The 14,774-nt window shown below is 40.8% G+C and overlaps 1 protein-coding gene across 2 annotated transcripts in view; it reads left to right on the top strand.

Annotated features, from left to right (window-relative positions):
* SRGAP3 (SLIT-ROBO Rho GTPase activating protein 3) overlaps positions 1 to 14,774 on the top strand; it is a 448,964-nt gene that overhangs the window by 312,451 nt on the left and 121,739 nt on the right. For both annotated transcript variants that reach the window (XM_006888900.1, XM_006888901.1), the window contains exons 6-8: positions 9,589 to 9,717; positions 11,326 to 11,547; positions 13,617 to 13,718. In XM_006888900.1, coding sequence (XP_006888962.1) covers positions 9,589 to 9,717; positions 11,326 to 11,547; positions 13,617 to 13,718 — 453 coding nt within the window. The remainder of the gene's footprint in view (positions 1 to 9,588; positions 9,718 to 11,325; positions 11,548 to 13,616; positions 13,719 to 14,774) is intronic.

Below are 14,774 nucleotides of genomic sequence, written 5' to 3'. Positions count from 1 at the left end.
ACAAAGGAGATTAATCAGAACTGGCTTTGACAAGCACTGTGGCAATGGGACAATTAAAACGGACTTTCAAGGGGGAATAAAAAAGAGGAACGAACGGGGGGGTAGAGAAAATAGTTCAACAATGAATGAATGGAAATCCAAAATCTCTGTAAATGTTCATTAAAATTAATAAGATTTAATAAAAATGTAAAAAAAAAGCCAGCCCACAAACAAACAAACAAAACCCCAACAAATACCTGGGGAAAGGAAGGGAAGAAAAGAAACTGTGTAACACCGAATAAATAAAAATGTAAAATAAAAAATAGAGACTGGCATTACTGTAAAAGACAGAAATCCCCTAGCCCACAGACCAAGCCCATTAGTGATCCTATTATCCATCATGCCTAACATCAGCCTATCACCCTTGCATCATGCCCCTGCCACTCCATGGCCCTGTGACTTCAAGACCACAGCAAACATTGACTGATTTTACTGTGGGGGCACTTGACAAATGTCCAGCCTGTGCTCATCACTAGGTCTGCCACACATCACAACTGGCAACAACCTAGCAGTCTCATGTGACACTTGTGGTTCTACAACTTCAGGGCCCCACCCTAGTTAGCCACATTTGAGGTTGACCTAGCAGCCTAGTCCTGTGTTCACCCATGGCCCTATTAAAGAAGCAAAGAAAAACATGGAGAAAATTGTGAAGATTTACTGGAAAAAAACTTTCCAGGTATGGTGAAATATTAGAAAATATATACTCAAGAGACTGAGCAAAACTGAAATAGGATTGTTATTGTTGTTGTTGATTGTCATCAAGTCGAGCATGACTCATAGCAACCCTGTGAACAAAACGCCTGAAGCTATTCTATAACTATTGTTTATCAAAATTCATAGAGTTTCCAGAGGAATGTTGTTTAGGTAGTGGATGCTACTCCTGCTTCTAACAGCAGCACTAAAAGAAAAACACCAGGACATATCTTAAACAAATTCTCCAAAACTAAAGAGAACTGTAAAATGCTAAAAGCAGCTCAAGAAAAATGAAGTTACATACAAAGGGGAACCAGTAAGAATAAGCTCCAATTTCTCAGCCATACCAGCAGGAAGTTGATGGGGTGGCATATGTAAAACTCTGAAAGAAAGCAACTGCCATATGTGGATCCTGTACCCAGCAAAACTGCTCATCAAATATGACCGTGAAATTAGGACATTCTCGAAAAACAGAAATTAAAAGGATTTGTGAAAACATGAATACTCTTAGAAGAAATAGTAAAAGACTTCTTTACACAGAGAGAGTACAGAGGAGTAGAGTGAACAGAGTACTCAGCAATACCACAAAAAAGAATACCACAAAATGGCAGCAATAAAATTTTGCCTTTCAATAATTACATTAAATATAGCTGGATTAAACGCACCAGTTTAGTGAAAGAGTAGTAGAATGGATAAGAAAACTAGACTAAGAAGGTGAACTGCAATCCCAAAGGCACACAATTCAAAACCACAAACTGCTCCATGGGAGAAGGATGGGTAATTTTCTTTCAGGCAGTCTACTGCCTCTGCAAACTAACTCGCAGGTCAGCTATGGGTTTCAATTTAATGGCACACAGCAGCAACAACACAAGAGACAACACAAGAGGATATAGATAGATTGAAAATCAAAGATTGCAAAACATTTATCTAGCAAAAGGCAATTTCTAATAAGCAGGAGTGGCAATAATAACCTAAACTTTAAGATAAAAACCAGCATAAGAGACATGCAAGGACATTATATAATGAATAAAGGATCAATCTAACAAGATGACATGACTATAATTAATTTTTATGCACCAAAGGATAAAGCTGAAAAATAAACTAAAATCTTACAGATTTGAAGAAAGCAGTATAAAACTGCACAATAATAGTAGAATATTTCACTACTCCACTCTTGATAAAGGACAAAATGGCTAGAAAGAAACTCAACAAAAATGCATAAGAACTCAATCCATTCAGGTGTAGTTGGACTTTTGAGCTGTTTCCACGATCTTGTGATGGTGAGTAACGCTGCTGTGAACATTGGTGTACAGATCTCCATTTGTGACTCAGTTCTCATTTCCTTGGGGCATAATCTTAGTAATGGAATGGCTGGGTCATACACAGTTTCTGTGTTCAACTTTTTGAGGAAATGCCAAACTGTCTTCCAGAGTAGTTGTACCATTTTACAATCCCACCAATAGTGTATGAAGTTCCTATCTCTCCACATCCTCTCCAACATTTATTGCTTGCTGCCCTGCTAAACTTTGTAACTGCTACTAGGATAAGACGGTATCTCATTGTGGTTTTGAGTTTCATCTCTCTTATTGCCAGTGGTTTTAGTCATGAAAACAGCCCAAATGTCCAACTACAACTGAATGGACTGAGAAATTGTGGTACATTCACACAATGGAATACTATGCAGCACCCAGAAGCTCTTCTCCTATCAGAAGTAGTGATGTCAGTTTGAGGACTAAGGTGCATTTGATTCAGGCCATAGTCTTTCCTATTACTAGCTATGAATCTGAGACCTGGACAATGAATAAGAATGACAGGAAAATAATTGATACCTTTGAGCTGTGGTGTTGGAAAAGAGCATTGAACATCACAGTGACAGACAAGGAAAAGAATAGCTATATCTTGGAGAGGGTTCAGCCAAAGTGTTCTCTAGAGGCAAAAATGATATGGCTTCACCTCACATACTTTAGACATATTGCTAGGAGGTGCTATTGCGAAGGGTAGTGGGTCAGCAAAGGAGAGGAAGATCCTCAACAGGTGGATTGACAAGGTGATTGCTGCAATGGGCTCTTGCATGTCAGGAAGTGTGAGGATGGCACAGGACAGGACTATGTTCAGATCTTTTGTTCATAGGGTCACTATGAGTCCTACTCGACTTAATGGTACATTAAAAAGAAATTAAGAACTGTGAAACAATACACAACATGAATGAGTCCAGAGGACATTATTCTCAGTGAAATAAGTCAGTCACAAAAGGACAAATACTTTATAAGGCCACTGTTATAAAACAAAAACAACAAAACTAGAAAAAGGTTTACATCTAGAGAGATTTCAATCAAGTATGATTATGAGGAGAAGAGGATGGAGAAGAATAGAAAATGATTGGATAAGACAATTGGAGTAAGTAAAGACCATGTTGAATGAATGGACAATCAGACATTGTGTGTATTGTAATTAATGATATGGAACAAAATACACACGATTGATTAACTGAAATCTTAAAAACAGAAGAAACATTTTCACATGAATAGAAACAATCATGGAGGGTTGACAGAGATAAGAAAGGAGGGAGAGGGAAGCAGCAATTAGTGGCTAGATAAACAGGGTGAAGGTAAAGGCAATGTATAGTGAGGATTTTTTAAAATTTTTTAAATTATTATAGTTATTTTTTATTACTTTTATCATTATGTACCATCAAATTGGATTCAACTGGCACAGGAGGGAATTACCCCTCCTTATCCAGCAGAGCATCTAGTGGATTCGACCCGCACGCCTTTGGCATTGCAGCACTGCTTCTTGCCCCTAGGGCAGCAGAGCTCCCTGATATAGTGAAGATTTGATGAGCAGTTGTAATAAAAACACTTATCAATTATAATTACTTTTACAAAACAAAATGTTTGGATGATTGAATGAAAACCAATATAAAAAAATTCCCGATCAAGAATTCTTTATTTAATAAAACCATCCATCAAATAAGAAGGTGAAATTAGAACATTTCCAGATAAACAGAAACTAAGAGATTGTGTGAAAAAAACACAAATCTTACAAGAAATCCTAAAGAAAACTCTCTGCACTGAAAGTAAAAAAGGGCAGACAATAAGCTGAAATCATACACATGGTAACATCATTCAGAAATAGACTCAGACATAGAATCACACAAAGTATATTAAGCATTTTGTTGTTACTGTTAGGTGCCACTGAGTGAAGTACGACTTATAGCAATGCTATGAACAAAAGATCTGAACCCTGTTCTATCCTGTGCCATCCTCATACTTCCTGACACACAAGAGCCCTTTGCAGCAGTCACCATGTCAATTCACCTGGTTGAGGTTTTTTCTCTCCTTCACCAACCCTCCACCCTTCTCAGCTTCATGTCCTCGTTCAAGGACTAGTACCTTCCAGCAACATGCCCCAAGTATGTGAGGTAAAGCCTCATTCTTGCTTTCAAAGAGCACTCTAGCTGCACCTTCTCCAAAATATATCTGTTTGTTTTCTTGGACATCCATGAGGTGTTCAGTGCTCTTCTCCAACACTACAGTTCAAAGGCATCAATTCTTTTTCTGTCATCCTTATTCATTGTCTAGCGCTCAGATGCATAGCATGTAATCAGAAAGACCATAGCCTGAATCAGCATACCTTAGTCTTCAAACTAACATCATTACTCCTCAATAATTTGGAGAGGTCCCTAATCGCAGATTTTCCCAGTGTAATACGTCTCCTTATTTCCTAACTGCTGGTACCAAGAGTGTTACTTGTGGATCCAAGAAGATAAAGCTGTTGACAGTCTAAATCTCCTCTCCATTTATCATGAAACTGATTATCAGTCCAGTAGTAAGAATCTTTGTTTTCCTGACATTGAGATGAAATTCATACTACAGGCTGCATTCCTTGATCTGCTGCAAGAAGGGCTTCAAGTTCTCCTCACTTTCAGCAAGCAAGCATGTGTCATCTGCATAACACATGTTATTGATGAGTCTTCCTTCAATCCTAATGCCATACTCCTCTTCATAGTGTCCAGCTTCTTGGATAATTTGCTCAGAATACAGATTGAATAAGTATGAAGAGAGAATACAACCCTTGCACACTCCTTTCCCAATTCCAAACCATGCAGTGCTCCCCTCCTCCATTTGCACAACCACCTTCTGGTCCAGATGTAGGTTCCTCATGAGCACAATTAAGTGCTCTGGGATTCCCATTCTTCTGAATGTTAGCCACAACTTGTTATGGTCCACAGAGTCAAATGCCTTTGCATAGTCAATAAAGCACAACTATACATTCTTCTGATATTCCTTACTTCTAACCAGGATCCATCTAACATCAGCAATGATATCCTTGGTGCCACGGCCTCTTCTAAATCCTGATTGAACTTCTGACATTTTCCTATCTATGTATTGTTCCAGCCATTTTTTTAAATGATCTTTAGCAGTATTTTGCTTCCATGTGATTTCAACAATATTGTTCAGTAGTTTCCACAATCAGTTGGATCACCTTTCTTGGGAATGGGAACAAATATGGACCTCTTCCAATCCGTTGGCCAGACAGCTGTCCTCAAAAATTTCCTGGCATAGACTGGTGAGCGCATTCGAGTCTGCATCTGTTAATTTAAAAATTCAGATGGTATCACATCAATTCCTAGGGCCTTATTTTCTGCCAATGCCTTCAATACAGCTTCTACTTCCTCCTTAATTACCATTTGCTTCTGGTCTTATGGTACTTCTTGAATTTTTCAGTGTCAATCAATTCTTTCTGGCACAGTAACTCCATGTATTCCTTCCATCTTCTTTTGATGCGTTTTGGGTCATTCAATATATTGCCCGTAGCATCTTTCAATATTTCAACATAAGGCTTAAATTTGTTTTTCAGTTCTTTCAGCTTGAGATATGCAGAACGAGGTTTTTCCTCTTTCTATTCTCCAATTCCAGCTCTCTGCACATTCCATTATAATACTTTGATTTTTCCTCCTGAGCTTCCCTTTGAAATCATCTGTTCAGCTCTTTCACTTCAACATGTTTTTCTTTCATTTTGACTTCTCAACATTCCAGTTGCAATCATAGTCAAAAAGTCATAGTCAAAAAGTCAATTTCAAGTTCTGCCCTGAAATACAATGTGGTGAGTGATAGGAAAATATCCATAAGCATACAAGGAAGACCTGTGAACATGACTATTATTCAAAATACACTCCTACATCTAGAATCAAAGAGGAAGAAATTGAGAATTTTTACCAAAGCTTGCAGTCTGAAATTGACTCAGAATGTGTTAACGATAATTGGTGACTGGAATGCAAAAGTAGGAAACAGTGAAGAAGGAAACAGTATAGTCAGGCTTGGTGATAGAAATGAGGCTGGAAATGGAATGATTGAATTTTGTATTTACAATGATTTCTTCATTACAAATACTTTTTTTTTAAAGACACAAATGATGAGTTTACAGATGTATCTCACCTGATGGGCTGCATAGACATATTGACTACATTTATCGAAGAAGTCATTGGAGAAGCTCAATATCAGCAGTCAAAACTAGGCCAGGGGCAGACTCATGTGTAAGTTCAAATTGAGGCTGAAGGAAAGCTTTGGTGGCCTAATGGAAAGAAGCTGCACTGCAATCCCAGAGGTACATGGTTTGGATCCACCAGATGCTCTGCTGGAGAAGGAGGGACAATCTCCTTCTCTACCAGTCAGATCCGATTTGATGGTACACACACACACACACACACACACACACACACACACACACACACACACACATTAAGGCTGAAGAAAATTAAAATAAGCCCACAGGAACCAAGATATGATCTTGAATCAATTCTATCTGAATTTCATGATCATCTTAAGAATAGGTTTAAGGCATTGAATGCCAATGATCAAAGACCAAATGAGTTGTGGGATGATATCAAGGATATTATCCATGAAGAAAACAAAAGGTCATTATAAAAACGGAGGAGAAAGAAAAAATCAAAATGGATATTAAGTATGTTTTTGTTGATTGCCGTCAAATTGAAAATTACTCAGAGACCCTATGAACCAAAGATCTGAAACCTTTCTATAACTACCGTCCTTTCTCCAAGTTCATAGAGTTTCCAGGGGCATATGGTTTAGGAAGTGGATGCCACTCCTGCTTCCAAACTTGTTTTAAACTGGGAGCTCTACCAAACACTGTCCATGATGGGCAGCCGTTATGGCATTTAACTCCCCAATGGCACAAAGATTGCCTCAGTACAGCAAATTTACAGAAGAGTGCTGTACATCTTAGAAGAATGGTCCTCCAAAATATAATAACATTAGGCCTGAGAACTACAGACCCAACAGCTCAACCAATTTGTAAATATAAGGGCCCTCCACGAGGTCTTGTAGACTCTAAAACAAGAGGCTTAAATAACTAGCATTGTCCACATAAATAAGGACAATTGCAATGCAAAAAGAGAATAATAAATCTAGCTACAAACCTTCTAACTAGAGAGGGGTAAAAGGAGATTTCAAGATAAAGTAGACTTGGGAATAAAATAGAAATTTATAGGATAACCTCCAAGAAAATTAGTAACCTTTCTTATCAAAAGGAAAACCATAAAGACTAAGTAAAATCAAAACAATATCAATAAATAAAGTTATAAGAAAAGCTATCAGCAAAATTAAATCAGCACAGAAAAGCAGGTGGAACAAAGATACCAGCAACATCACAAAACAGAATGCAACAAAATTACAGTAATAGACCCATATCTATCAATAATCACACTAAATGTGAGTGAATTAAATGTAAGCAGTCAAGAGAAGAGTGGCAGAGTGGATAAGAAAACAAGGCTCATCTACATGATATTCTGTCTACAAGAGGCACATCTTAGACACAAGGAGAAAGAGGCTTAAAATCAAAGGGGAGAAAATATATCAAGCAAATGGCAATCAGATGCATAAATCAAATGTTAACAGATTTGAAGAGAGAAATAGACTACTTCAGAATGATCGTAAGAGACTTCGTTATACCACCATCATTATACTACCTTTAATGAAGGACAGAATGACTAGAAAGAAAATTCTTTAAATAAATAATAATACAAAAGTACTAAGCAATATGTGTAATTTACTAGATCTCATTGACATATCTAGAACATTTCACCCAACAAAAGTAAAATATGTATTCTTCTCTAGTGCACATAGAACACTCTCTTGAATAGACTGTATGTTAAACCACAAAACAAGCCTCTAGATTATATAACATCAAAATACCACAAAACATCTTCTTAGTTCCCAAAGCTATAAAGAAATCAACAGCAAGGAGAGGAGAACTAGAGGGGGGGGAGTAATTAAAAGGTTTTTTTAGAAAATAAAACATAGCCGGATCTTTGGAACAGCAAAAGCGTTACTCAGAGATCAATTTATAACAATAAACATAGAAAGTTGACTATACTCATATGGATCCTCTGAACAACAGAGCTGAATTCTGTCCTGTCCCGTGCCATCCTCATCGTCTCTGACATACTTGAGACCATTACTGCAGTCACTGTCTCAGTCCATCTCATTGAGGGCCTCTCTTTTGCTGTCCCTCCACCTTCCAAAGCATGATGTCCCTTTGAAAGGAATAGCCTCTCCTAGCAATATGCCCAAAATATGTGAGATGAAGTTTTATCATCTTTGCCACCAAGGAGCACTCTGACTGCATTTTCTCTAAGATGTATCAGTTTGTTCTTTTGACAGTCCATGGGATATTCAGTATTCTTCTCCAACGACCACAAATTTGCTGTTGTTATGTGCCGTCGAGTCGCTTGCGACTCATAGTGACCCTATGTACAACAGCCCTAAACCCTGCTCTATCCTGTGCCAATTGCACTGCCTCTGACACACCCATCCCAATTACCCCAGTCACTGAATCAATCCACCTCATAGAGGGTCTTCCCCTCCTACGCCGCCCCTCCACCCTCCCAAGCATGATGTCTCTCTCCAAGGACCGGTCCCTCCTTACAACATGTCCAAAGTATGTCAGACAAAGCCCCAGAATACTTGCCTCCAAGGAGCAGCCTTGTTTAATCCTCTTCAGGATGAATCTGTTTGTTTTCTTGACAGTCGATGGTATATTCAATATTCTTCTCCAGCACCACAGCTCAAAGGCGTCAATTCTCCTTCTGTCCTCCCTAGTCATTGTCCAACTCTCTGATGCATAACAAGTGATTACAAAGACCATAGCCTGTATCAGACACACCCTAGTCTCCAGAGAGACACCATTGCTCTTCAGTACCCTGGAGAGGTCCCTGACAGCAGACTTTCCCATCACAATACATTTTTTTTAATTTCCTGGCTGCTGGTGCCAAGAGTGTTGACCATGGAGCCAAGCCGACTAGTAGTTAACAATCTCAATCTCTTCACCAGCCATCCTGATGCTGCCAATTGGTCCAGTAGTGAGAATCTTTGTCTAGAGACATCAGTTCTTCTCCTGTTATCTTTATTAATTTGACCAGCTCTCAGAAGCATAGCAAGTGATTATAAAGACTGTGGATTGAATCAAGCATAACTTAGTCTTCAAACTAATATCATCACTCCTCAATAATTTGAGGGAGATCTCTGACTTCAGATCTTCTCAGTATAATATCTCTCCTCATCTCCTGACTGCTGGCACCAGGTGTATTGATTGTGGATCCAAGTAAGGTGACATCAGTGACAGTTTCAGTCTTTCCTCCATCCATCATGATGTTACCTATCAGTCCAGTGTAATGTAAGCTGAGCTTTTTTTTAGAATAAGGTCTAAATTGTACTTGCCTAGCACTGGGAGGCATTCCCGGTGTGCATGGGGTTGATTCACAAGCAATCATCATAAAAGAAGTCACAACTCCTTTGTGTCAATGGCTTAGCTCGTACATCTCTTTTCTTCTTCCAGAGGCAGGCAAAGTATTCTGAGAACAAGCTGAAATGCACGAAGGCCCGGAATGACTACTTGCTGAATCTGGCAGCCACCAATGCAGCTATAAGCAAATACTACATCCATGATGTCTCAGATCTAATTGACGTGAGTGGCCTGGAAACTCAAGGACTGAAGGAGGAGCTGAGTTTTGTCCCTGGGTTTCCTAGACGTCTCCATTCTGGAACAGTCCTGCTGGGAGGGAACAGCAGTGAGGGTTTGGAGCCTGGAGATCAGTCTTACCTTATGGTTTTACTACATGGAGGAATTTAGAGGCGAGGGAGAGCTCTGTGGTGCTCTGCATGCTTAAGTCAGACATTTGTATCTTCAGCATGCACTACCTAAGTCCTTCCTAACACCAGACCCTTCCTTAGATTTCTGTGGATACAGAGATAAAACACAATGGATGCCCTTAGGGGATTTCCCAGTGTGATAAAAGAGATGTTTGGCTGTTCATATCTGTCCATTCCATATCCAGTCATCTAGCTGCATACACACACACACACACACATGGCTGCATGAAAGCAATTAGTGAATTAGACAGAATTCTACAGATTGTCCTTACATCAAGAATAGCTTTACATCCGTGGAGGAATTGGACCGTTTGACAAGTAGGAGGAGAGACACTGACACTCCTCCTTTCACATAATACACTCAAGAGCAGACACGCAGGGAAAACACTGAGCTTAGCTTGGGCTTAGCTTCTGTGTCCTCTGGATTGGACTCAGGACTATTTCTCATCTCCCCTTCCAGGCAGACAGGGATCTGCCTCAGTCGATTGTCAACAAAGGCTTAATAGTGTGTGTGGACTTGGGGGGAAGGATTGTATAACAATTAAAGAATTTTACTTTTCGAAGAGAAGAGCAAATTGGGAGGGATGGGGTGGACAGGGAGAAAAGTGCAACAATGAATGAATGGAAACCCTAAGTCTCTGTAAACGTTCATTAAAATTAATTTTAAAAATATATGATTTTAAAAAACCCAAAGGCTTAGTCGTGATTATTGGACCTTTGTCCTCTGACCCTGAGGCACCCTGTGGGGATGTCAGAAAGTCACTGCCTTCCCCATCACTGCAGTGGGAGCCCCCTCACCATCTTAAGGTACAGGAAGCTGCCCTGGCCTGCCCTCTAAATGCCTCCTTCCTGTATTTTTGCTTTCCTTTTCAATTTCAAGTCCTTCCATTCATTCGTTTGCCAAATATTTGTTGATCACTGGGACTAGAACTGGGTGCTAGAAGGTAGAAGTGACAAGAATGGACATCTCTGGCCTCATGGGGCCGATACTCAAGGGCATACATTGACAGGCAATTACAGTACAGTCAGAAGTATCAGAGTGAGAGGTAGAGGGGTACCCAGCCATGACTTTGAGTAAGAAGAACACGGAGGAAGGCTTCCCAGAAGCGGTGATCCCTATACTGAAACCTGAAAGAAAGAGCATTTGAGGCAAGAAAAGAGGGAACATTCCAGGCAGAGGTAGGTGCTTATGGAACCCAAGGAGAAGGTGTGGTGGACTTCAGGGACCAGAAAATACACACGTCAGAATCTCCAGGTCCATATAAGGCTCTGAGGTGATTCATGTTGTTTGTGCAGAGTGCCCCAGGGCCTCTGCCTGTGGAATTGGGCAGGAGTGATCATAACACACTGGGATTGACACAGTGGTCTTGGCAGTCTCTGTCTCTACACTGTGCTTCACCTCCTTTCTCTCTGTCTTTCTAAGTGTTGTGACTTGGGCTTTCATGCCAGCCTGGCCCGCACCTTCCGGACCTACCTCTCAGCTGAATACAACCTGGAGACCTCACGCCATGAGGGTCTGGATGTCATTGAGAATGCAGTGGACAACCTGGACTCCAGAAGCGACAAGCACACAGTCATGGACATGTATAACCAGGTCTTCTGCCCACCGCTCAAGTTTGAGTTCCAGCCCCACATGGGGGATGAGGTATGCTTCTCCCAGCACCCTGTGTTACAGCTGCTCCTGCCCTTCAATGTGATTCTGGAACACAAGGTGACAGAGAACCCCAGCCCTGGTACCAGATGCAGGATGTCTATCCAGATGCCTGGGATTCTGTTCAGTCTTTGGGCTTCCCTAGCCAAAGAGTTCACTCTTAATCTTCATGCTAACCTTGCAAGCTCAAATCCTCCACCTGCAGAATTGCAGGGCCTTGTTCTTGTCAGCTGCTATGAAGTTTATGCCAACTCACAGAGACCCCCAGTACAGCAGAAGAAAGCGCTGCTCTTCCATGTGCCATCTTTACAACTGTTGTGTGCTTGCATTGTAGCCACTTTGTATTTTGAGGGCTTTCCTGTCTAGAAGGTTTGTCTGTCAGACTTTAATCACACTAGTGTAGTGGAGGCCACAGTTGAGCTCCTTATCATAGCAAACAATATTCCATTGTGATCCTTGAGATTTTCATTGACTTATTATCAAATATAAATCATTGGACCTTTCTTCCTAGTGAACTTGCATGTGTTACTTTGGGGCTAATGGCCAAATGCCCTCTACCCTTTGTTTTTCCAGGATATCACAAGGATCTGAACAAACACTCCAACATACAGGGTTTCTTGGGATGAACTGAGTTACTAGTAGATTGTACTTGCTGTGTTCCTCAGTTGACTCTATCTGCTTTTCATTTGCAAAAGGGAGGTCTCCTTCTCACTACTTCTGACCAACCCATCATTTTTGCCTTCCTGTTTATCACTTCTAGATCATCATCTGGACCTGAACATTCTGACAATTGCTGTCAAGTTTGTCTCAACTTCTGGAAACCCCAAGTGTGTCAGAGTGGAGCTCTGTGCCATAGAATTTACAATGGCTAATCTTTCAGAAGATTGCCAACTTTATTCCAAGACCCTTCTGGATAGACTCAAACCTTCAGCCTTTTTTTAGTAGTGGAGAACATTAAATATTTTCAACACCCTGTTGCCTGTTGTTGTATGTGCTATCAAATTACTATGACTCATAGAGACCCTATGAAAATAGCATCATCTCAGACACTCCTGACCCATCACCACAGTCACTGTCAGTCCATCTCATCCAGGGTCTTCCTCTTTGGCACTGACCCTCTACCCTTCAAACCGTGATGTCCTTCTCCAAGTACTGGTCCCTCCTGGCCACATGTCCAAAGTATATGAGAATGAGCTTCAAAATCTTTGTTTCTAAAGAGCAAACTGGTTTCACCCTCTCCAGGTCAAATCTATTTTGATCTTTTGACAGTTCATGTCAGTTAATTACTTTTTTCTGCATCACAACTCAAAGACATCAATTCTTATTCTGTTATCCTTAGTCATTATACAACTCTAAGATGCACAGTAAACAATTGAGAAGACCATGGCCTGGCCTGTTTGCCTACTTAATAGTAAATAACTGCCATCAGTGATGAAACCCTCTTGTCTCTGAAAAATCTCAGCTGTATTCTAGGAAAAATGGGGGACTGAAATCAGGCAAACAGATTCAGGCCACAGGTGGCAAAAGAGTCTTGGATGAAATAGTTTTGAGGCTGGAGAAACAGTATTCCGTTTGGATTTTTTTTTTCTCTCCTCCACCCCTCACCCCATCAACCAATGTGGTAATGCATGGGAGTGCACACTTTTTGACCAGTGACTCTGAAGCATCTCCCTGCCTGATCTAGAAACTCCTAACTGATTTTTCCTCATCCTCCTACCTTTCCCTTAGCTTCCTTCAGACATTTGCTTTCTTGACAGGGTTTCCTTTCTCAAAATGAACAAACTGGTTTCCCTAGACGAGATTCTAGTAAGCTCCTAGAAAACCCTCAAGTGCTGCACACCAATGTAAATCAGGATGGAGGAGTGACCATTGTAACAGTGAGATGATGTTTTGGGGGGGTAGAAAGAACCTTGTTTCCACCTGCTTTACCACATCTGTGTGAACTGGGCTGGGTCACTCAGCCTCACCTGTGGGTAGGAATATGCAAGCTAGTGCCTGTCCTGGCTCTCCACAGGTGGGTGAGAGCGGCAGGTAACCACAGGTGGTGGCTGTCGTTTTTGCAGGTGTGCCAAGTCAGTGCTCAGCAGCCCGTCCAGACGGAATTGTTAATGCGGTACCACCAACTGCAGTCCAGACTGGCCACACTCAAGATAGAAAATGAGGAGGTGAGTGAGGCCCTCACCTCTGGAGGGACTTTCCATACAAAAGCCTGCTATGTTGTGTGGACTCCGCTCACATCATGGAATGGGTGAGGATCTGGTCCACCCTCAAGGTAGGATATTACACAACCATTAAAACCAAGGTAGGATAAACACACCCACTGTGCTTCAAGAAATGACCACCAGTTGTTAAATAAAGTAAACAAGAAGTAGAGATCTGTTCAGTATGATCATGTGTGCTCACAGGAATCAAAAGAGGAGGAGAAATAATACTTCAAGATGTTAGTAGTGGTTGTCTCTAAAATTGTGGTCTTATAGGTAGATCCTGTCTTGCTTTTTGTGCTTTTCTCTATTTTCCACAACTGAGTTCATATTGTTTTTATTACCAAGAGTAATTGCAGATGTCTAAAAGCACACAATGAAACAAACAACTCAGGGAAAACAAATGTACCATGTACTTGTGGGCATTAAGCTCAGAATTTCCTGGAACTGGTGTCTGAGGACTCCCACCACTGTTGCATGTTCCCACCACGATGGTCCCTGGCCCGTGGATCACACATATGAGCCAACACATCACCCTGTCCTGAGCCAGCCTCCTGACCGGCTGCACTTGAATCATGAGAGCCCATGAGATTTTTTTCTCTCTCTCTTTTCTTTTCAATAATGTTTTTATTGAGTTTCCTGTGCAAGTTTACACAGTAAATTAGTTCCCATTTGATGGTTTCCACACAAATTGTTCAGTGACATCAATTCTATTTCTATTTATCACAGTGTGTCAATATTCTCTTTCCTTGTCTTCCAGGGACCCTAGATTTCTGCCCCTTGTCTTCTCATGTGTGGTTTTGAGTAATTATTATCTTTTTGGTCTCACACTGATGGTTTCAAAATAGGGCTCTGAACTTGTTGTTGTTGTGGTTATGTGCCGTCGAGTCGCTTGTGACTCATAGCGACCCTATCTATGGACAACAGCCCTAAACTCTGCTCTGTCCTGTGCCAATCGCACTGTCTCTGACACTCCCATCCCGATTATCCCAGTCACTGAATCAATCCACCTCATAGAGG

The sequence above is a fragment of the Elephantulus edwardii genome, unplaced genomic scaffold, assembly GCF_000299155.1.
Source record: "Elephantulus edwardii isolate Elephantulus edwardi_28Jun2011 unplaced genomic scaffold, EleEdw1.0 scaffold00073, whole genome shotgun sequence".
Classification (NCBI taxonomy): Eukaryota; Metazoa; Chordata; class Mammalia; order Macroscelidea; family Macroscelididae; genus Elephantulus; species Elephantulus edwardii.
This window is presented reverse-complemented; position numbering and strand designations above follow the sequence as displayed.